Below are 22,986 nucleotides of genomic sequence, written 5' to 3' on the forward strand. Positions count from 1 at the left end.
AAGGTAGTGGGCTCAAAGCACTGCAGATCCCCAATGGCCCTAGCCTGAGACCCTCCGTCAGGCCTTCCCACCCCACCCGGGCATAGCACCACACGGGCAATCGCTCATGTGGCTCTGTGGAGAGGGCTGGGGAAGAAGGGGCCTCACACCCCAACCTGTCCTTATCCATGTCCCAACAAAGCCCCCACCCTCCTCACACCCAGGTGTCCCTCTGGCAAGGGTTTACACAGCACCCCAGCAGATGTTCAGAGAGGGGCCCAGATGAGACAGCTCAGGTCTACATGAGCTCCAGAGCCCAAGCGGGCCAGCACAGAGTGACACTGTCAACCTCAGGCTGTGAAACATCACAGGACAGTTTGAGAGCCACACAAGTGGGGGCTTCAGAATGAGGCAGGGCACCTGGACTGGTCATCAGGCATGCCAGGGCCACTAGTGATGGGGGACCAGAGGGGTAACTGGGGCGGTGTGTCCAAGGACAAATATTGGTTTCTCTCCCCACACAGACTGGGAGGACCTGTTAGGGCCCCTGAGCCTACACTGTGTCCCTTGACCCACATGGGTAGTGGGTGGACTGCCCACAGGGTACATAGCACTCGCTGGTACTGAGTCTCTGCCTGCAGGAGCTGGTCTAATACTGCTGTTCCACACTGATGTGTGCACTCTGGGCCCACTGTAACTAGACATGAGGCCCTCACTCTTCTACTGCAGGCCTCTCAGGAGCAGCCCTGCCTGGACAGCAGACCCCAAGTCCTACCCTCATGGGCACCAAGCACAAGGCCAAGGCTTCCACTGGCCATGGCCCTGCTCAAGTTAATCTCTGCAGAGTGTGGGCAGGCTAGGTCCTCTCACCAACTGGCTGTGGGATGGTGGTGGTTTCTCAGTCTCCCTGATATTGCCCAGCTGAGGTTTTGCCTTTCAAACTAAGTGCCAGTGATGCCAGTGTGAGAACTGTGGCCACAAGGAAGCTGAGGCCAGCCAGCCTTCCTTTCTTGGCCCAGCCTGGCTTTGCAGGTGGCAATACAACCACAGACCAGGCAGGGACAGAGCCTCTGGACAAGCATCCTCCCACATCCAGAACTTGCATGGTGCACCAAAGGCGGTCACCTGCCTACCACTTAGAGGTCGTGGGTGAGGAAGACAATGCCCAGGCCCCTGAAGTACCAGGAGCTCAGGAAACCAACCCTGCCTGGGGAGGACCTCCTGCCTGGCCCCAAAGGCTGTGGGCTCCGTGTTGTCTGCAATGTCCACAGGACAAACCAGACTTGAGGGCCAAAAGGTAGCCAAGGCCATTCCATAAGAGGTTCAAGGAGCCTGGACATGCACCCACAAGGTCGTAACCCGAAGCTGACCTTTGTGGGACAGATGTGAGCCTATCCCTATCTGCCAGCACCAGTGGCTCCCAAGGGCCCACACTGCAGCCACCCTGGGTATGGGGACTACTAAAGGGTGCTGCCCCAAAGTTCCAGTGGGACTGGCAGCAGCAACATCTCAGACCCTAAGGGCGAGCTGGTCTCTGACCTATGCCTAGTGACCAGCACACATGATAGACACCACCAAGTCCAGACTCAGGTCTGGCAGGCTGGGGGCAGGTCCAAGTGGGAGCCAGCAGGACAAACTGGCTGGCAGTCCCATCTCTACCTCACCGAGGCAGGCTGTGGCATCAGCTGCAGGGCTGACATCCCCAGACCTGCTGCCTCTAAAGGACACCACATCACCTGTCACCCTCAGTGACTTGTGTACACCTAGCACAAAGCCTTCCAGATCTTGGGAGAGACTACCACCAGCCCATTAGTGTCTGCTGGGATGAGGTGAGGAGCACAGCACTATGAACCAACCTGAGCTTCTGGCCAGGGCAGACTCAGGTCACAGGCTGCGGCCTATAGTACCACCTCTCCAGCAGTTCACACTGCTGAGGTTTCACGGGGAGAAAGGGCCTGAGAGCCCTTGCAGCACTGCCTGCATAGCTCCCCCTGCCACGCCTGTCAGCCTGCCCAGGGACAGCCACTCCAGCCAGATGGCTCTGAAGAGGAGTTCTCAGAGCTGTTTCAGATGTCTCCCTGTCCCCTGGGAAAGATGCTGTCAAGGGGCTGGCTCCCTGAGCCCATATGTTACAGGCACTAGATCCCACCAGCATACCAGTCCATTCCATGGGTCTGTCCGCTGAGCCAAAAGCAAGTGCCACATGCCTGCCCACGTCTGCCAACCATGGTCTTGCCAGGTCAACCTGACATAGAATCCAGGCTCGGTGCTGACGGTGGTGGGTGGGCAGGAAGAGACCCGTGCAGCAGCCTCCTTAAATATTCCTATGTCTCAGCTCAGTTAGATCTGTCCTGGGAGGCAGCTTCCAGGCAGTTCAATGCCCAACAGGATGGTTGGACCAGCTGGTCTTGCTGCTCAGGAGCCTGGTCACTGCCCACACCATGGCCCTGACATGCCCTGGGCACAAGGGGCTGTGTGGGCTATTTCTACTTCTGCCTCCCCTGCCGCAGCCTCTCACTTGGCCAGGCTCTGCCGCTCTGCCCGTAGCTCTCCTGCTCCAGGACTAACGAGCCACAGGGACAGAGTGCGGGCTGTGTTTTACGGCCCTACTTACTTGCACTGAATCAGAAATTAACTATAGCAAACCGCGCAGACGTGCAGTCCCAGGGAGAGCAGGAAGGATGAGAGCCAGTCATTCTAGCTCCTGCTCAGATTGGAGCCCTTCCCTCAAAGAGTACCTAAAGGTCAGCCACAGTGGGCCACTGCCCGCTACCCAACAAAGACCTGAGGTGAGGCCCGCAGCCCCCTTATGGTGTGCCTTTCCTTCTGCCCTCTTTTCTTGGCTAGGGTCATCCACCAAGGGCAAGGCCCCAGGAGCACCTTCCTGCCCTCTCTTCATCCCTACCTCCCACAGGCTCCACCCCCAACAAACCACGGGAGATCCACATGGGGATGCTACTTCCAAGTGGGCAGAACTGAGACCTGCAGATCTTTTGCCTGCAGCAATGGCAAGCACAGCAGAGACACCTGGGGAGCCCAGGCCCCACCGACCACCAGCAGCACCCGAGGCAGGAGTGGACAGAAGAGTGGCTCAGACGGCTCGGAGTTCTGAGCACTAAAGCACAACTGAATTCCCCAGGCAAGAAAAGGAGGAGCAGCTGATTCTAGAACCTACAGCATGCCCAGAAGACTAATGGGCTGCTGCCTAGGCACTCACTGGGGACTGTGCCAGCCTCTCCCAAGTGTGCGCAGGATGGCAGCAGCCTCTGTCCAGGGCAGAGCATTCCCCTGCCATCTTCTGCAGGGGAGACCTCAACTTTGGCACAACCAGGGAAGGTGATGGCTCGGGTTTATCAGGTAGGCTGCCTGAGCAGGACCACGGAAGGCCATTCCTCACTACTGTGGCTGGGCTATACTGTGCTGGCCAGGAGCAGCTGTGGCACTTTCTGAGACTTCCTTCTTTCCTGGTCACCTGGCCAAGGGAGTGGGGACCCATCGGGTGCATAGGCATGCTGCAGCAAGGTGGTGTGAGGACGTGTGTGGCTCTCTCTCAGTGGACACTGAAGCCTGTGGGCCAGGAGGGCCCTTGCCTCAAGGACACCAGCCCCATTAAACCTCAAGTCCTAGATGTGCTTGGCTGGCCTCTTTCCACATCCCAGAGGCTCCTTCCTGCTCAGTGAGGACGCTTCTGCTCAGGTCCACACAAGACCTGCTGCACTGTGCTGGCCACTCTGCTCACAGAGTCCCTGTGGGCAAAGCTCCTCTATGCCCTTGACCACCCACGAGGGGCCTCCAGGCTGGTATTGCAGCGTGGTCAGGACAGGTCACCTGTCCTGTGGCCATTCCTGGCTTCTCCGCCTTTTAAAAGGGCCCCCTCCCCACCTCAGACACAGGACTCCCAAATGCCTTCTCCCTCCCTTGGTCCTCCCTCTGCACTCCACCAAACACTGTGGTTCCACGCAGCCACCTGCTGTCCCCACTCACACATGCTTCTGGCTCAGCAGCTGGCTCCACACCTCCACCACAAAACCATCAAAATGCTGGTTCTGAAAGAAACACAGTCGATGAGAAAGATCCAAGAGGGACAGGTGAGAAGACAGACACAGAACTCACTCATGAGGCAAGGTCCAAGCCCACACTGCACACCCAGAAGCCCTCTGAAGGGGACTGTAGGGGAATCCCCCATAGGAGCCAGAGCAGGCTTGGCACCCTGCATTCTGCTCACCCAGGATCTTCTGCCCCGTTACCCCAAGCATACAGGCAGCCAATAAAGATGGGTGCCCTCCTTGGCTTGAACCAAAGGAAGCTTCCTGGCCCAGAAGACAAGTGTCCCACTCTGGGACCTCCAGGCGACCCTGTCATCAAGAGGAAGCATGTGATGTTCTGATGTGGGCTGACACTGCACTGCCTGGGAGACCTGGGTTGCACTAGAAGGTGTGGGAGGCAAGGCCTGTCCTGAGAGGTGGGGCTGGTTTGGGAAGGGACAGCATTCTGGGGGTGCAGAGCCTCCCTGGGGAGGAGGGGCCTTCTGAGGAGGCAGGGCCTGGTGGGGAGAAGAGGGTCTCCAGGGGTGTGGGCCTGGTAAAGGAGGGGCAGGGCCTTCTGAGGGTGGGGCCTGGCGGCCTGTGAGGACAGCACAGAGCTCTCACCTTCGCCACCTGGACCACAGTCCGTGCTGAGCTCTTCTATTTCATCCTCATATGTCTAGGACGCTGCGGAAGTCATCGTAAGTCCAGTCCTCAAACAGAAGCCGAGGCACTGGCGGGAGGCACACAGGAGATGTGACCAGGAAACACTAATCACACTCCTTTGCTTCTTGTCCCCAGGGAGGCAGCCCTTCGCTGCATAGCAGAATCAGACTCGATGGAGGGGAGGCCGCCCAGGCAGCCTGGCTGCGCGTTGACACCCACCTTCAGGCAGGCAAGGGCGGGACTCCTCAGGGAGGAGCAGAGAGGTGCTGTCAGTCCTCCTCCCCACGCCAGCTCCTCGGGGCCTGCCTTACAGATTTCAGCTCCTGTGGCTTTCTGCTGTCTCCAACCTCAGTCCTATCCTGACGGCTCCCCTGCCCAGAGCACAGGTCTCCTCCTGGCCCTGCAGAGGCCCCTGAGTCCTGCCCACCTCCCCAGTCCCAGCCAAGGCCCCAATTCCTTCAGCTCAGTCCTGTCACTGGCTCCTAAGTCTCTTGGAAGAATATCCAGCCCACGTCCCAGACTTCTACTCTGCTGCCCCTGTCCTCCTGCTGCTCCCTGGAACATGTGCTGCTCCCTCACCAGCTGAGCAGCAGGAGCTCACATGGGGCAGGGGCCAGTGTTACCCTCAGGGATTCAATGCTTGCTGGATGGAGAAGGAAGAAAGAAATGGGAGGGAGAAGGGTGGGAGGAGGCACTGGCCTTGGTGGGCTATGACCCAGTGGGCAAGAGAGTCCAGAACTTGGGCTGACCATGGGCCATGAATACCAGGCTGTGGCTCACTCAGAGCAGGAGTGACCTATGCTCACACAGTACAGTGCACTAGGACCACAGAACCCCTCCACCCACAGGGAGGTTATGCCACAGTGATGGAAGACTGGTGTGGTTCCTGAACATCACCTCCAGGCCCGCTGGACTCACCTATGTGTAGGCTCTTGGCATGCTTCCTGACAGCTCGCATCCATCCTGTGGGAACCCAATGGGACAATAAGCACAGGGCCAGGAGCTTCAGTTCACTTGAACCCAGCCTTCTCCAGTCCAGGGGTGGCCGACTGCATCACCCTCTCCCCTAGTCCTACCTCCTCCTGCGCCCCTAGTCCCCAAACCCAGCCCCTCCTGCCCCTTCAGAGCAGACCCGAGCTTACTCTCCCTGAAGAGCGATGGCTTTGAGCCAAGGGGACAGGTGTCCCTGTCTCAGGTCATTCCAAGAGCCTGGGAATGATAGGGCTGTTTATTTGAATTGAGGGCAGCCAAAACCCACCAGGAATTCTAGCACTCTGCCATCTCCCCACTGTTCACCCCATCAGGGAAAACCACTCCTTGCCCCAGACCTCTAAGTGAACACATGCCCTGCCAGTTCTGCTGGAGCCCACACAGGGCTCAGTCAGGTACACCAGGACACTCCGGCAGGATGCACCATGAGTAGGGCACCCTGCCCAAGCCTACCCCTCCCTGGACACCAGCCAGAGACCACCAAGGGAGAGAAAGAGCAGGGGAACCAAAGGCCTGCACCCTTCACTGCCCAGCAGCTACCCCAGTTGTCCTGGAGCCCGCCTGGCCCATGCCCACGTGCTGTTTGGAAGGGCAAAGGAAGTCCTGCCCCCTCCTCCCGCCGAACCCTGGGGCAGAGCCAGGTCTGCTCTGAGGTGCTGATCTGTTATGCAGAGGGTCACAAAATGGTGACCATTCTACCTGGCCCATACTGCTCCACTCTGCATACCAGCCCACATCATGGGCCTGCACTCTGGGCTCAGCAAACTCACATCCACCCACGTGCACGCTCACGCTGACAGTCTCAACAGTCAGGCCACACACACCCACCTGCATACTCTGTCACGCATGCCCACTCACTCCCGCACAGGGACACATGTACTCTCACTCTTCCTCATCCCTGGGACAAGCACAGGCAAGCAGGCAGTGTGAAGACCTTGGTCCACGTCGTGCAGGCCTGTGACCTCAAACATCTCACGGCCACGTCTCTTCAGTTGTAGCCAGACTGGTGAGATATGCGTGAACTTGCTTCCAAAGACCTTGGCGATGTCATACCCATGGCTGTTCCACTGGCAGAGAAAGGGGACAGCAGGCAGAGGACAAGTGAGCACACACCTGCCTTGCGTGATCCTATCTCTGGCTGCCCTGGTCATGCCCGGGGCCAGCAACTGGTACAGAGAGAGCTCAGACTGGGCCCACATCAGCCCTGCCTGTGCTAATGCTGGGGCCCAGCACTCCAGGAGCTGCCCACAGCCCAGCATCCTGGTCCAAAGCTCCTTCACCAGGGTGACCACAGCTCGTCCCTAAGAGACCCAAGCTGCACCCACACATATGCAGGCTGGCAGCTGAGGCCAGACAATCAGGGAGCAGGGACCACAGTCACGCAAACAGGAGGAGCAAGCCCCAAGAAGTCCCCAGCACCCTTCACTCTGCCATCTCCAGGCACGTCCCTCTTATCCTCACAGCCTTTTCAATCTGGGGGAAAAGACCAGGAGGTCAGTCCACTACAGAGGATGGAGGAGCAGTGCATCTGCACCTCAGGGCCTCCCTGTCCACTGTGAGAACCCCAACTTACTGGAGTGACGTAGCCTAATGGTCTCCAGCAAAGTTTCTCTCTCGGGCTCTTGCCGAGCAGTAGCTGCGATGCTCGAGAACTACAGCCTCAGCTTTGAGGTCTGTCACCACCAGACCCCGATCTTGGACAGGCTTATCTGAAAACTGAGTCTGAAAGGAAACGAAAGGGAGAAAGTCATCAGTCACTGGCCCTGAATATAATGTGGCATCCCAAGCAATGGCAGGCCCATTCTGTTTAGCCCACAGACTGCTTTGGACCAACATGACCTTGCATACCTGGAAACCCTACAGGCAGAGGACAGAGGCCACAATGGCTACCTCGGGGTCAGAAGGGTTCTGGCCTTTAGAGAAGATGTGGTGGCTGTCAGGGGCTGTCCCGTGCTGGGGACTGAAGAAGCAGGGCGGGAGGGAATTAGGTGGCTCCGTCCACATGATGATGAAGCAGTCTGTACCCACTCAGGACCTGAGACTCACTGGGCGCCCAGGGTCACACATGTTGAAGACATGTCGGCACAAGACACCTCCCTGACTAACCTACTTGTGCCCCCAAAACAGGTATTCTCCTGCCTTGTGGCGACACCCTTCCCCCTCTCTCGACCCTGGAAGTCCTTCCACGGGTGTTTTTTTTTAAACATTTGTTTAGTGTAGATGGACATATGTCTTTACTTATTTATTTATTTTTTACAAATTCCTTTTGTGTGTGTGTGTGTGTTGCTGGGGATCAACCCAGGGCCTTGTGTTTGCAAGGCAAGCACCTACCCACTGAGCTATCTTCCCAGCCCTACTTATTTATCTTTATGTGGTGCTGAGGATTGAACCCAGAGCCCTGCACGTGCGAGACAAGGGCTCTACCACTGAGCTCCAGCTCCATACCCTTCCGCGGATTCCTTTTTTTATTTTTTGTTTTTTGGGTGCTGAGGATCGAACCCAGGGCCTTGTGCTTACAAAGCAAGCACTCTACCACTGAGCTATCTCCCCAGCCCCACTTCCGCGGATTCTTGACTTGTCTGCTTGCTCCATATTCTAGGGCCCAGCTCACAACACCACCCACTCCCAGAGAACCACTGTACAGACTCTCTGTCCTGAGGCAGAGAGCACCTGTCAGTTCAGGTCTGGGTCACAGGGATGGTCCCGTAACTGCAGTCCGGCCCAGAGGTGTAGGACTGTAGGAGCTGCTGGGACTGAGGGGATAGGCTGGATGGGGGACCTACCCTTAAGTTTATAAATCCCTGGGACTATCCCAGAAGAACAGCACAACAGCCCAATTATGAACACAGCTCAAGGGCATCAAAAGGAGCGAGCACAACCACAGTGGGACAGGAGTGCAGCAGCTGAAGCAAGAGGCAGAAGAAAGTGGAAACTGCCACAGGGGACAGGCCCTGAATGGGAAAGGTGAGACACCAAGGGCAAGTTTGCCACCTCAGAACCTGGCTCCAGAGGCAGCTTACTCAGAGCCTTAGGCAGCCAAAGTCTAGAGCCACACAAGCCACCTGCCCACTGCTGGCTGGTCAGAAGGCCACGTGAGGAGCCAAGCCCCTGCAGAGTCCTGGTTCACACAGGTCCCAGCCAAACAGGAGAGACAGGAGTGCAATGGATCAACTCTGGGCCAGTGTGGTCACCTCAAGTTCCCAGGCCCCTCCTACCTTCTCCAACAGTGTTTTTGAAGCAGCTTTTTTGGCATCTGACTTTGACAGGGTAGCGTGCACAGAGCCACAGGCCAGAGCAAGCCAGAGGACACGAAGGAGCATCCACATGGTGAGTGTGTCACAGCAGGGTCCAGCCTCTGGGTCCAGAGGGCTGCAGAGAGAGAACACATGGAGATGATGACAAGGAGAGACAGCACAGGCCAGGCGCGCCCACTGATGGGAGTTTCTCCTAGCACAGCCTAGTTCTTCACACTACTGAGCTGCACTGTGCCCCCAGGACAGAGTTCAGCCAAAGTCAGCCCTGGTGGCTGGAGTCAAGTCCCCAGCACTTTTTGGTTCACCTGCCTGGACCACACAGACACCCAGACAGGTGCTTTATCACCACTGGCCTTGGAACCCTCCCCTTATTGCCCTGACCACACCACCTAGGAGAATGCTGGCTCCCACATGCCCCCTCAAACCCAAAGAAATCCTAGTCACAAGATGGCTGAAGTATAAAACAATGGAGCCACAGAAGGTACTGGGAGAAAACAGATATCCATTCGTGTAACCTCAGAGTAGAGGATTTTCCCACCATATCAGTAACAGGATAGGTTATGGGGGTGATATCACTGAAGTTCACCATGTAAAGATGTGGATCTTTAAAACCTGGGCACACTGGCATGCACCTGTGGTCCCAGCTACTTGGAAGGCTGAGGCAGAAGGACCACTGGAGCCCAGAAATTCCAGGTCATCCTGGGCAGCACAAGTGCCCATCTCAAAAAATAAAAGGAAAAAAAAAGGTGTGACTTTTATTCAGGAAACAAATAAGCAACTTCAGAGTCACACAAGCCAGGAACACTCACTCATGATATCCTCAGTAGGTCACGCCCACAACCCATCCACAACACGCAAACAAATCCTGCAAGTAAAGAATGAAAGCTGGGGGCTGGGAGACAGCTGTCGGTAGAGTGCTCACCTTACAAGCACAAGGCCCTGGGTTCGATCCCCAGCATCGCAAAAAAAAAAAAAAAAAAAAAAAAAAGAATGAAAGCTGGGTGCAGAGGTACACACCTATGATACCAGAAACTCAGGAGACTGAGGCAGGAGGGTTGCAAGCTGGACAATTTAGTGAGATCCTGTCTCAAAAGAAATATCATAAAAGGGCTGGGACATAGTTCAGTGGTATAGCGTTTGCCTATTACACACAGGCCTTGGATGGAAACCCCAGTACTGCACACACACTGAAAAGCAAATAAGCTGGCTATTAGGAACTACTGGGCATTCTATTATTTCTTTACCTATATTTTGTGATTTTTCTGCAATAAACTCTTATTAATTGTAGAGTTCATTTTTAGTTTCCAGGCAATTCCACCCTCTGAGGGCAGCTGAGCAACAAGAACAGCCTGGCAGGGCTGCTGTCACCAGGTATGCAGAAGCTCATCCACCTACTCTCACACCCTCCAGAAGAGCTGGGAGGCCCGCAGAGCCCAGGCAGAGGCAGGTGGGGCGCTGGAGGCTGCACCAGCCCAATACCTAGCAAGCTGGCACCCAGCCTTCCCCAGAGGTCACAGGTACCTCTGAGCAACCAAGCCCAGGTTGAGGAAGCTCCAGGAATCCCAGGTCAGATGGGGTGTGCCCCACCAGGAGTCGCCAGAGACAGGCTCACCACACTGCCCATGTTCCCATTCCCGTGACTTCCTTGACAGGAACCTACTTTCACCCCTTCAACTTCCCTTTGCAGAGAAACAGGTTGTCCTACTCTGCCAGCATTTCCCCAGGCACGACCTATTGCCAGTACAGACTGCAGAGACCACAGCAACAAGCTTTTAGCTTTCGCATCTAAAACAACTACAACCCAAGCACAGAGAATGAGGTCAACAGGAAGTTTCCCCACCTGGGAGGCAATGAGACCTTCAGGCTCTGAGAGGCCAGGAAGGGAAGCTGCAGGGCACAAAGAATAGCATCCAGAGCTTGTGGCCTTGGACAAAGGGAGCAATTGCTCTAAAAGCCACCACTAGGCCAGGCATGGTGGTGCAGCCTATAATACCAGCTGCTCTGGAGGCTGAAGCAGGAAGACTTCAAATTCAAAGCCAGCCTCAGCAACTCAGTAAGGCCCTAAGCAATTTAACCAGATCTGTCTCAAAATAAAAGTGGGAGATGTGGTTCAGTGGTCAAATGTCCCTGGGTTCAATCCCCAGTACCAAAAATAAATTAAGAATAAAAATAAATATGCTGAGAGCATTGGCACACACCTGGAATCCCAGCAGCTTTGGAGGTTGAGGCAGGAGGATCCAGAGTTCAAAGCCAGTCTCAGCAAAAGCGAGGTGCTAAGCAACTCAGTGAGGTGTGTCTCTAAAAGGGCTGGGGATGTGGCTCAGTGGTCGAGTGCCCTTGAGTTTAATCCCCGGTACCAAAATAAATAAATAAATAAAGCCATTACAGTTCTGAGGAGATAAGAAAATCCAGGTCCAGAACACCCTCCATCCCTGGCTCCCACCCCACCTCCCTTCAGAACATAATCAGAATTTAGGGGCAGCAGCTTCCAGTCACCTCACCTCACCCAGCCCTCTCACTATCGCGACTGTGAGACTTGGGCTGTAGCCCAAGGCCCAGGGATGGGGGAATTCGGCTGTGGAAAGAGGTTGGGGCACGCAGCCCATGATTACCCATGGTTTGCCTGGCCAGGCTGAGACTGCAGCCATCTTAGCTCCCAGGCATCCTTTTTTGCAGGAAGAGTTCAGGGAATCAAACCCACAGTTTTCTATCTGAGTGACATCCCCCAGCCCTTTTGTTTTGAGCCAGGGTCTTACTAAGTTGGGCCTTGAACTTGCAATCCTCATGCTTCAGCCTCCCAAATAACCAGACACCCATTTTTGACCCCACCCTCTTCCATGACCACAGAAGGAAAGGAGAAACCACACACATGGATGGCCTCCAGGGAAGTGACTATGAGTAACTGTGATGGTGAACAACCACCATGACTTTGGGTCTCCCCTCTATTTGCTGCTCTGCAGACCTGCAGCAGGACCACTGTCCACCCACTTAGAAGTTCCTCTATTATATCCCTAACCCATGATTTGATTTCCTCCAGGAAGGAAGAAAGGAAGGAAGGGGAAAGGGTATAAGTGAAGCCTACCTGGACTTCTGGAAGAAAAAGATGGACCTGTCAGCCTCTGCACCCAGTGGCAGGGTACCAGGAGAACCAAACCAAGCACAAGGCCAGGGCTGGTGCGACCGCTGCCAGGAGCTGGTAATCTGGCTGTGGGATACGGTCTGCACCGGTGCAGTGGTAGGGCAGTGATGTACATGTGGAGGTACATTGAGGTTGCTGTAACCCCAGTGGCTCCCCACTGTCCATGGCTTGGACACCTGTGAGGGGTAACTCTCCATTGTGCTCTTCACACTGTGAACTCCTGGGCTCTCCCACACTGTTTTCATTTGTTTGGTACTGGACAATGAACCAAGGCGCTTAACTACTGGGCTATAGCCCCAGCCCTTTTTATTTTCATACTTTGAGACAAGGTCTCATTAAGTTGCCAAAGCTGGCCTCAAACCTGCCATCTCTCTGCCTCAGGCTCTAGTTGCTGGATTACAGGTGTGCACCACTGAACCTGGCTCACACACTGCGCTCTTGCATCAAACAGCATTTCTTTCCCAAACACCAATAACCCTCCTTTGGGCAGAAGGGCCTGCACTGTGTGGTGTGTTATGACACTGGCCAACCCAAGTCCCCAAATCTCTGTTTTAATAGACTAACAGAGTACACTATTTCTGCTATTCTGGCTTCTAAGCCCCAGGGCATGGGAAGGACTGTCACAGGAGGGCTGACAGAAGCGCAGAGGTTGTCAAATGCTTTTCATGCCAACACACAGCAAGAAATACACTAGCACATGCACCTCAGGCGTGCATTCCAGTTGTGCATGTGCAGACTGAAAGAAGCTGATCAGCGTTCCTCAAATTGTATGGCACTACAGTAGACCAGCCTGAGGGGTAAAAAACGGGGTGTTTTATTTTTCGTTTTGGTACTAGGGAGTGAACTCAGGGGAGCCCTACCTTTGAGCGTTATTCCCAACTTTTTTTTTTTTTTTAAGTTTGAGACAGGGCAAAAATAAACAAAATAATAGAGGCTAGCCACGATCCTCCTGCCTCAGCCTTCTGAGTTGCTGGGATTACAGGCCTGGACCACCGTGCCAGGTCAAGCTGATTTCCCCTCCACGTACAGTGGGCCATCCCGTGTTCTTCCGGTGAGGGTGTATGCTTGGAAATGAAGGTGGCGCAAGAGGCAGAACGATCACGACCGCGGTGGCATTTATTGACTTTGTGCGGTGTGCCAGGCCGGTGTGTAGCCCGAGTTCGCTCCACAGCTCAGCACACAGGCACGCCTGCTAGCCCGGCTCGCCCCGGACGAGGCCCCGGGGCGAGCCGGGGCAGCCCTGCCCAATGCTGGGGCCCAGCGCCACGGGAAGACGGCCCGGAGGTGCCCAAGGTCCGGTTCCGACACCAGCCCGCCGCCCGTCCCCTCCGCGGGCCGCACTAGGGACCTGCGAAGCAAGGGACGGCTGCGCCCGGGGAGAGCGGCCCGGCCGCGCGCCGCCCGCCGGCCTCCACTCGGGAGCGCGGTCGCTGCCTCGGTGCTCTCGCCCGCGCCCCCGCTCCCTGTCCACGCCCGCTCCGCCAACTCGGCCACGCCGGCGCACACGCCTGCCTCGGCGCTCGCGCTCCCGCACGCCCGCCCGCGTCGCCCGCGCCCCACAACCGTCCGGCCCGGGCGGAGCCACTTCGCGGCGGGAGGCTGAGGCCGTGCCAGGGGGAGGAGCAGGCGGGCGGCCGCGGGGCTCACCTTCATGTCAGAAGCTGGCGGAGCCCTGGCGCTCGGCCGGAAGGCGTTGCGGCACGCCGGAAGTCCCGCCCACGGGGCCGAGCCACGCCGGCGTCCGCGCCGCCGCGCACGGCACGCCGGGACGGGGGCGGGCCCAGGGCGGCCCTGCGCGAGGGGTGGGGCCGGGAGAGCGCGGGTGCCGGTGTCAAGCCTGGGCGGCCAGCGACCGGTTCTCCGTGTCCAGCCGCGCCGCGGAAATCTGAGCGGGTCGTTGCGTGTCCCCTGCGCCGGATTTTGACGGGCTAGTGCCCGGACGACGTCTGGGGGCCTGGGGAACCTGGGGGACCTCCTGCGGTCTTCCCGTCCGGTCTTCCGCCGACCGCTCCCCTCGGTAGCCGCCTTGACCCTGGCCCGCCGCGCTGCCATCACCCGCTTCTGGTTGAGCGCATCCTTGTGGATTCCGGGGCTCACGGTGCCTGCTGCAGCGTCTCCAGTAGGGACACCCTGTGGCCGTGTAACCCCGCCTTGGGATGGCCCTGGTCAACGAAACCCCACGAATCTGATAAACGGGCTCTCCCTGTCCTCCATTGAAAATTTCTCCAGCGGGAACCTCCAGAGGCAAACAGGACCACCCCCCACCAATCTCAGCCCCAAGTGACGCGGAGGCCTGCAAATGCCCACGTGGCCTGCACTTTAATCTCCAAATGACTGGTCCTCACCCCCATCCTTGCTTTTTCCAGCAGTTTCCTCGCAGAAAACCGCATGGCCTGTCCCCGCCCTGCAGCGCACCCCACCCCTTCCCATGGCCAGCTCTAGGCGCACTGTGTGACTATTTCCCCATTCCGAGTCTTCTTCATGAGCTGAGCTTTTTTCTCTTTCGTTAATAACCGCTTTTCCTTCTTTCCCTTCCCCATATGCTTTGCCAACTGTACCCCAAGTCTTTCCAAAGGGGCCAGAGCTGGGTGTGTGTGCTGAAGGTCATGCATCAACTGTTTTCCTGGCATCCAGCTTGGCCCCGCACTGTTGGCAAATGGCCCAAATGGTGACCCCGAGTAGGGCACAGCTCTGGAGAGGGCCCCAGTAAGCTATTCTGGATGTCCTGAGAGTCGTGCAGTTCAAAGTTCTTTTAAGTGGCAAAGGCATTTATCCTTCTTGGGATCCGATTTGAGGTCAGAGTGCTTTGAGCTAAAGAATTGCAAAATCTGCTCAGGGTGCACCCTAGGTCTGTGTTGCAGGCCTCCAGAACAGAAGGGAGGGAGGAGCAAGGAGCCCAGGACCAACCCCCTCTGCAGAGCTGGTTCCGAGGTGGGCCTGTTGCCTGAAGCGTTTGCCAAGGAGCTGGCATCAAGGGGCCACAAGTACCTGGGTTGAAAACTGGTTTCTTTCCGTGGATCTCCACTTAAGGAGAGAGGCCACAGGAAGCTGTGGAATGAGGCAGAGCATCAGCATTTCTGGGTTGAGCACTGCTAAAGGAGCATGGTCACTGGCCTGTCTCCATGTGCCCTTCTCTGACTCCATTTGTCTGTCCAACTTTCTTCCTTCTGAGCCACTTTCTTCTGTGGTCAGGAACCCCAGGTCTGATTGATAAGCATCTTTATGACAAGAAATGGAAACTAACCTCAAACACCTGGAACCTTAGAGAACAGATCATCCCATGGTTGCTCCCTGGGTGGGAATAATTGCCCAGTGCTGGAACTGAGACTGGCCCCCTAAGCAAGAGCAATTATCTTAGGAGGGGAAGAAAACTATCCTTTCCAGGGATGACGGCCTTCCCAGTGTTTCACCGAACCAATTCTGAGATAATGATCAACCAGACCATGACCTGACCAAATGACCTACTCTGCCAGCAATGCAAACCCCCTGCCATGCAAGCCCCCCACCACCCTTGCCTTTTTCTATAAAACCTCAAAGACCTTTGGTCTCTGTACCCCTATATGTTTTTCCCACTGTGGTCATACTGATAAAGATCCCTCCTGCCCTTACTCACTTCTCTTCTCCTGGATGGGCATATTGTGACGGGTGATCCAACCAGGTCTATGGGGACTCCAATAACTAAACCAGAACATGTTCGGTAGAGCACTCCGGGGATTTTAATCTGTTTGAGTCCTTGAGATTCCTCAGGTTTTGTTGTCAATTCAGACAACCTTAACCAATTAAAAAGGATATTTAGCTTATAAATTCAGTTTGAAATGTTGAAAATGCTTAATTAACTGAATTTGTAGATTGATCAAATGTCATCCAGAGGCTCCTTAAAAATGACTATAGGGTTGGAGTTGTGGCTCAGTGGTAGAGCGCTTGCCTGGCACGTGTGAGGCCCTGGGTTCGATATCAGCACCACATATAAGTAAATAAAATAAAAGATCCATTTAAAACTGAAAAATATTTTTTAAAAAATGACTATAAAGGGGTTGAGATTGTAGCTTAGTGGTAGTGTGCTTGCCTAGCACATGGGTTTGATCCTCAGCATCACATAAAAATAAGTAAAGTTATCATGTCCATCTGCAACTTAAAAAAAAAAAAAAAAAGACTACAAAGTGTTTCCAGGTGCAGTGGTGCACTCCTGTAATCCCAGGGACTCAGGAGGCTGACTCAGAAGGATGGCAAGTTCAATCAAGGCCAGCCTCACCAATTTAGACCCTGCCTTAAAAATAAAAGCATGGACGATATTGAGCACCCCTGTGTTCATTTCCAGGAATGGAAAATTAAAAAAAAAAAAAAAAAAAGGACTGTAAAAGCCTTCTGGACTTATAGAGGAATAACAAGGTTTGTAAATTAATGTAGGTAAGAATTTGTGCGTGTGTGTGTGTGTGTGTGTGTGTGTGTAAATAACTGGGAACTGGACCTTTAATATATATTTTTATATTTTGCGAGAGGGTCTTTCAAAAGTTTGTTCAGGCTGGTCTCAAACCTGTGATGATTCTTTCTGAGCCTACTGAGTCACTGGGATTACAGGTCTGCTCCTGGCTAAGAAATTATTTTTGATGAGGCAGGTGGATCACAAGTTCAAGGCAAATCTGGGCAATTTAGCAAGACCCTGTCTTACTAAAATAAAATACAAAAGGACTGGGGGTGTAACTCAGAGGTAAGGCACTTACCTAGCATGTGTGGTCCCCAGGGTTCAGTCCCCAACACCCAAAGAAAAATAAGGAAATAAAAAAGTTGAGTTTTGAATTTATAACTCAGTAACCGCAACCCTAATTATTTAACCCAAATCCTAACTATTGAACCGCCTTTCCCAGACAGCAAGCCAGCCCTCAGCCCCATTCCCCACCCTCAGAATGTACTGCCTTGGCCAAAGTCCAGACTCAGGGCTGCTGGAGCAGGGCTGGCCCTCCCTGAGGGGGTCTTGCTTGCCCTGACCAAGGGGGCCTGCAGAGAAAGAGTTTCTGCTGCTGAGCCCTGTTTCCTGCTGTGGGGTCCACCCCACCCTAGTGCTCTTGCCAGTTGAGGTCTCCAGTCTGAGCCTGCCCCTTAGGGACAGCCTCAGGGTATCCCTGAGTTGTCACGGGAGCCAGGGTCGTGGCTGACACACTGAAGTCACTGGCATTGGAGGTGCTTGGTGGCTGTTGGGCCTCTGGGGCAGGGTTTGTGACTGCCCAGTTTCCTGAGGGGGCCAAGGTGGGGTCCCCAGTCTTTCAGGTGGCCCTGGGCTGTTTCTCATTTGCCAAGTCAGCACAGGCAAATCCCTTCCCAATAGTGACAGCCCTGTGACTCTATCTTGTTCTAAACAAAGGCCTTGGTCTGGGTCATCTGGAGGGCAGGACACAGACCACTTTTGTTGTTTGTGTCCTGTCACTCCTGGGCCTTGAGACATTCCAATTTAGAGGACAGAAGTCCAGGAAGATAGACACATCCCAGGATTCCCTATTGCAGAGTCCTCCCCAACTTGTGAACAGAAATATCCTCTCTAGGTGCTAGGATAAGCAAATCCATGCAAGAAGGAAGGAGGAAGCACATTCATGTGCAGCGGAAGCTTCCAGATGGAGCTGAAGGGCCAGCACAGCAGATTTTCTGCCTGTGTCCTATGTGTGGGCCATGCTGGCCCAGCTGTCCTTGACCAGAGACAGCTGCGGGTAGGTGTGTGGCCAGCAGCTAGGAAGGCGCAGAGTCCTGGGGTGGGCATCTGTGGCAGTATGTGGCCCACACTTTGTGTTTGCACTTTGCAAGGATCTGTGGGCTTCAAGGCATCTGCCACGGGTCTGATGCTTCTCAATATCCCAAAACCAACTTAAAAACCCTGAAAACAAAAGGAGAGGGGCCTGGTTTTATGTCTCAGTGGTAGAGCACTTGCCTTGCATGTGTGAGGCATTGGATTCAATCCTCAGCACCACATAAAAATAAATAAAGGTATTGTCTACAATACCATCTGCAACTGAAAAAGTTTATTTTTTTTTAAAGGAGGGATATATGTGTAGCATGAGGGTCAAAGAGGCAACATTTCTTGGTAGCTGTGTGGATAGAATGCTGTTTCCTCCCTATAAGATTATGCAAGTCCAACCCCCAGTACCTGTGAATGTGACCTCATTTGAGAATGGTGTCTGTGGATGTAATCAACACAAAGATCTTGGAGGAGATTATCCTGGATTAGGGTGGGCACTAAATCCAGTAACTGGGGTCCTTTGGTGAGGAAGGAGAGGGAGATTTGAGACAGACACAGGTAAGAAGGCACGCGAGGACGCTGGGTGAAGAAGGGTCACTGGCTTCGTGCTAGGAGTGCCAGGGAGACAGGGTTGGAGGCAGGGAGCACACAGACTCTCACCCACACCCTCCCGAAGGACCCTGCTCAGCTGACAGAACTGTGCAGGAATACATTCCTGTTGTTTATCACATCCAGCTTGTGTCACTTATCAGAGCAGCCCCAGGAAATTCCTTCCTCAGTATTGAGAGGGCCTAAAGTGATATTCTCAGCATGTTTTTCTTTCCAAAAGTTGTTTTTCTCAGGAGCATCTTAAAATTGACATGTATTCCATCAGCTCACCCTGCTGGCCCGTAGAAGAAGGAGCCAGGGCTGAGCACCCTGTATAGGGTACAGGAGGGAGGTGGATACTGGCCCAAGATGAAACACTTGCTCTGAAACGCCCCAAGCCACTGAAACCCGCTAGGTGGTGGACAGCAGGCTTCAGGCCTGGCTGACCTGGCCTTGAGGCGTTTTGGGGCATCTGGAGATCATGGGTCCCTGCTCTGAGGAGAAAGTGCAGACTGAAGTGGCAGTCTCCTAGGGAGAGGTAGGATTTTCAGAGCTGTCTCTTCACCTCCTCTCCTGGCTCCTTCACCAGTTGCGTTGGTCCTGTGGCTTTGGACCCTGATGGGGGAGGGACATGTGACCATTTCCTGGTAGTTGATGGTGTTGTTGAGACTGGAGCAGATGTGGAGTGCACTGATGATAAGATAGGAAACAGGGACGCCTGACACGCCCGAAGCCCTGGAACATCAGTGATACAGCCCTGCATGTTCTGGGGCTCTTCTTGCATCCTCAGGCCTGGTAGTGGTTAGGATCTAGGTGTGGCTGGGTGGAACAGAGCCCCCAACTATACTGGCACAAATACCAGTTGCTCTAGGCCCTGTGGCAATGGACTGCTGGTACTTGTCCTCATGGTCCAAAATGGAGCTCCTGCTATCAAAACCAGGTTCTGCCAGGCGCAGTAGCACATGCCTGTAATGCCAGCATCTTCAGAGGCTGAGGCAGGAGGATCACAAGTTCAAAGCCAGCCTCCGCAAAAATGAGGCACTAAGCAATTCAGTGAGACCCTGTCTCTAAATAAAATACAAAATAGGGCTGATGTGGCTCAGTGGTCAAGTGCCCCTGAGTTCAATCCCCAGCACCCCCCCCCCAAAAAAAAGCTCCCAGTAGGGGGAATAGGGAGAGGGTGGGGACTCAAAATCATGCCCCCACGTGTGCACATATCGTCTCGATTATGGCCTAAATTGTGTCTCTGAAAACTCCTATTTTAAAGTCCTACCCCAGTATCTCAGAATGTGTCTATTTCAAAGTCCTACCCCGGTAACTCAGAATGTGTCCTTATTTGGAGACAGGGTTGTGGCAGATGAGGTCACTAAGTGAGTTCACTAGTTCAGATGAGGTCACCAAGGTGGTCGTCATCCCAAGGATGGTGTCCTTATAAGAGGAGATTGGGACACAGACATGCACAGAGAAGGACCCCGTGAGGACGCTGGGGAAGAGCTCCCCTGCGAACCAGGAGAACCAGACCTGTGACGCCTCCAGCCTCCAGAACCTGGGACAGTGGACGCCTGCCCTGGCCTGGGGTATTTGTTATGGCAGCCCAAGAAACATGCAGCTTTCCTTCACATCCTGTTGCCACTCAGCAATGCCGAGCTGCGGAGGGGGCGAGAGAATGTAATTTTCATCTGGGAGGCCACATGGGAGGTCAGTTCAGTGATCCCGGGAGGGAGGCACTGAGAGATGAGATGGCCAGCCATCTCTGCCTTAGGCACGCATGTCCTCTGGGTATGGCTATTTCCTGCTCAGCGGGTCCTCTTGGTGCAATGACCCAAGTCCTCAGGAATTGAGCTGCTGCAGGGAGGCAGCTCTCTGTGGCACTGAGAGCTGTTTCCGGGGGCGCTGTACTTGCTGAGCCTTCCTGTCGCTCTCCGCCTATTTGTGGTGGGTGCTGCTGATGCTTTCTTAGGTTCTGTTCCTCCCTTTGGCGGGCATGGGGCTGCCACCTGGGGGCTGCATTTCCAGTCCTCCTTGCAGCTCAGTCTCCCCAGCAAATGAAATTCTGGCCAGAGGATGTGGGATTGCACTTGAGTAAGGGGAGTGTTTTTCTTTCTTTTCCCCTTTCCTCTGTCTGCAGCAAGGACAGGTGTGTCATTTACCTGAACTCAGAACCCAGAGCCACCCTACTAAGCCAGGCACAGTGGACTAGTGGGTGTTCCAAAAGGGAGGAGTAAACCCCTCTCATCGTTCCCTTGCTGAGTGACTTGGTTTCTACCTTGTTCATCTGGGAGCCAGCATGTGGACCTGAACTGAGCGGCTCCCTGCAGAAGGAAGGGCAGGGAGGTGGGTGGAGGGTGTGGGTGTGGGACACCCACACCGTGCGTGTGTCTGAGGGTGGTGGGAGCTGGGCTTGGGTTAGTCCAGGATCCGGCAATTGGCGCCACACACCAGAATTGCCTTGAGTGCTTTAAAGACTCAAAGCCCTGGCCATACCAGCACTGTTGTGTCAGAACCACTGAGGCTGGGGACTGGAGCCAGCACAGCAGCTCTGGGCCACAGGTGGGACGCACTTAACCAGTCCTGCCTGTGTCCTTCCTCCCTGCCAGGAAGCCAAGGGGGAATTCCTGCTGCTGCTGAGCATGCTGATTCCAGCTCAGTTCTCAGGGTGAGAGCCCAAGGTCCAAGTGGCATCTGTCCTCTGACCCCTAAGCCTCCTCTCTGAGCAGTGGACTGGTGGGCAACCAAGGTCCCCAGGAACCCACAAGCTGCAGCCTGGAGTCCTGTTACCTCTGACCTGCAGGTCTCTGCTGAGATTGACTGATAATCTGGCTGTCATGTTATCTTGAGGCCTCTGTGTGCTCAGGAGTGCCTGGCTCCCCTTCTTCAAGCCACTGGGCTCTGCGTCCCCAGGGGGCCGGATAGACCACCTTAATGAATCCTGCCCCTCGTCCTCTGTCATCTCAGCACTCTTCTCCATTGAAAGCAGAGAGCTGCACCCCTGTGGTCTCAGAGGATAGCCCCCAAGAGCTTGGGAAGGCAGTGGCCCCTGTAATTACACAGTTCCAAGGCCTTGCTAGGAGGGGTCTTATTGCAGTGGCCAGGCAGGTTTCAACTTTGAAGGCTGTGAATTCCTTTCCCTGTATTAAGTCTAGGAGTTTTTGGCATTTCAACCACTTTTTTTTTCTGGCACTGGAGATAGAACCCAGAACCTTGCATATGTCAGGTGAGTGCTCTACCAGTGAGCTGCATCTCAAATCTTAATTTTTTTTTTTTTTTTTTGAGATAGGGGCTTGCTGAGTTGCTCAAGATGACCTTGTACTTGCTGTCTTCCTGCCTCCCTGAGGTAACAGGTGTGCACCACTGGGCATGACTAACCTGTGTTTTGTCAGTGTAGCAATGAGGGATGTTCTGCTGCCCGAGTTGGCTTAGCTGTCCCAGATGGCTAGTGGGTGTCCCACAGGACAGAGCTGCTGTCTGGTACTGCTCTCTTGGAATCCATCCCACATATTCTAGCCTTTTGCTGACATGAACTTGACTTCCTGTGGTCCTGGAGGAGACATGTCTTCCGGGCTCAGGGAGTGGCTCTGGAGCCTGGCTCCCAGGTCTCAAGGGCTGGGGCTGGGTGTGGAGGCTCTTAGGAAGTGGGGGTCAGGTCCTGTGGTTATCCCGTTTACCCTGCCAGCTTCCTGGGCCCCATGGTTGCTCACCAGCACTCCAGCTCTCCTGTAAGACATCTGGAGAGACTGCATTCAATGTGGCTATTTTGCAACTGTCTTGAATCCAGCTGAATATGGCTCTGGACTCCCTTAGTTTTATGGCTGTGAGAAATGAGATATGTAGAGTTAGACAGCTTCCTGTCCCAAGATGCACTGTTAGGAAAAATTATGTGTGTGTGTGTGTGTGTGTGTGTGTGTGTGTGTGTGTGTATTGGGGATGGAACCCAGAGGTGCTTTACTGCTGGGCTATATCCCCAGCCCTTTTACAAATTTTTATTTTGAGACAGATGACAGATTCTTGCTAAATTGTTCAGGGCCTAGCTAAATTGTTGAGGCTGGCCTCTATCTTGAGATCCTCCTGTGTCAGCCTCCTGAGTTGCTGGGGTTACAGGTGTGGCCACTGTGCCCAGCTCTGGCTCCATTTGAAGGACCCATTTGCCTACCTTGGGTTCTTAAATTCCTCTTGCCTGCAAATTGTGCCTGGCAGGGAATGCTCTGCTCCCAGAGTCTGACCTTCCCTGGGCATGTCATTCCTGATGACTACAGGGGTAGCCACTAGGTCTGAGAACTGATCTCAGGTGTGGAGCTCAGGGTCACAGTCATACCTGGATTAGATGGCTAACACCAATTTTCTGTAAGGGTCATTGTCTGTAATTCACTGTGAATCACAGATTGTGTGAACAAACTGGGCTGTTTGTAAAACTGAGGTCTAATGAGCAGGTCCAGGGGTGCATAGGAGCTGAGGCTTAGCCAACATGCAGGAGCCACCTGTTTGGAATGCTCAGCCATATTGTGATCTTTTCCTTCATGATGTGAGCAAATCTTGCGCCTGCAGAGCCCTTCCTACCCAGTCGCCATGGCCCATGAGGGAAAGGGCTATCAGCCCCACCCTGCCATTGGGAACAGAACTGTG

The 22,986-nt window shown here is 54.4% G+C and overlaps 1 protein-coding gene across 1 annotated transcript in view; it reads right to left on the bottom strand.

The window, feature by feature from the left end:
* CHID1 (chitinase domain containing 1) overlaps positions 1-13,830 on the bottom strand; it is a 36,672-nt gene extending 22,842 nt beyond the window's left edge. Inside the window, 10 exon segments of the mRNA XM_079105642.1 lie at positions 3,964-4,025; positions 4,629-4,652; positions 4,654-4,680; positions 4,682-4,737; positions 5,589-5,633; positions 6,595-6,727; positions 7,234-7,256; positions 7,259-7,382; positions 8,876-9,029; positions 13,701-13,830. Coding sequence (XP_078961768.1) covers positions 3,964-4,025; positions 4,629-4,652; positions 4,654-4,680; positions 4,682-4,737; positions 5,589-5,633; positions 6,595-6,727; positions 7,234-7,256; positions 7,259-7,382; positions 8,876-8,986 — 605 coding nt within the window. The 5' untranslated portion in view covers positions 8,987-9,029; positions 13,701-13,830.
* Positions 13,831-22,986: the final 9,156 nt, after the last annotated feature.

The sequence above is a fragment of the Sciurus vulgaris genome, assembly GCF_902686455.1.
Source record: "Sciurus vulgaris genome assembly, chromosome: 11".
NCBI lineage: Eukaryota > Metazoa > Chordata > Mammalia > Rodentia > Sciuridae > Sciurus > Sciurus vulgaris.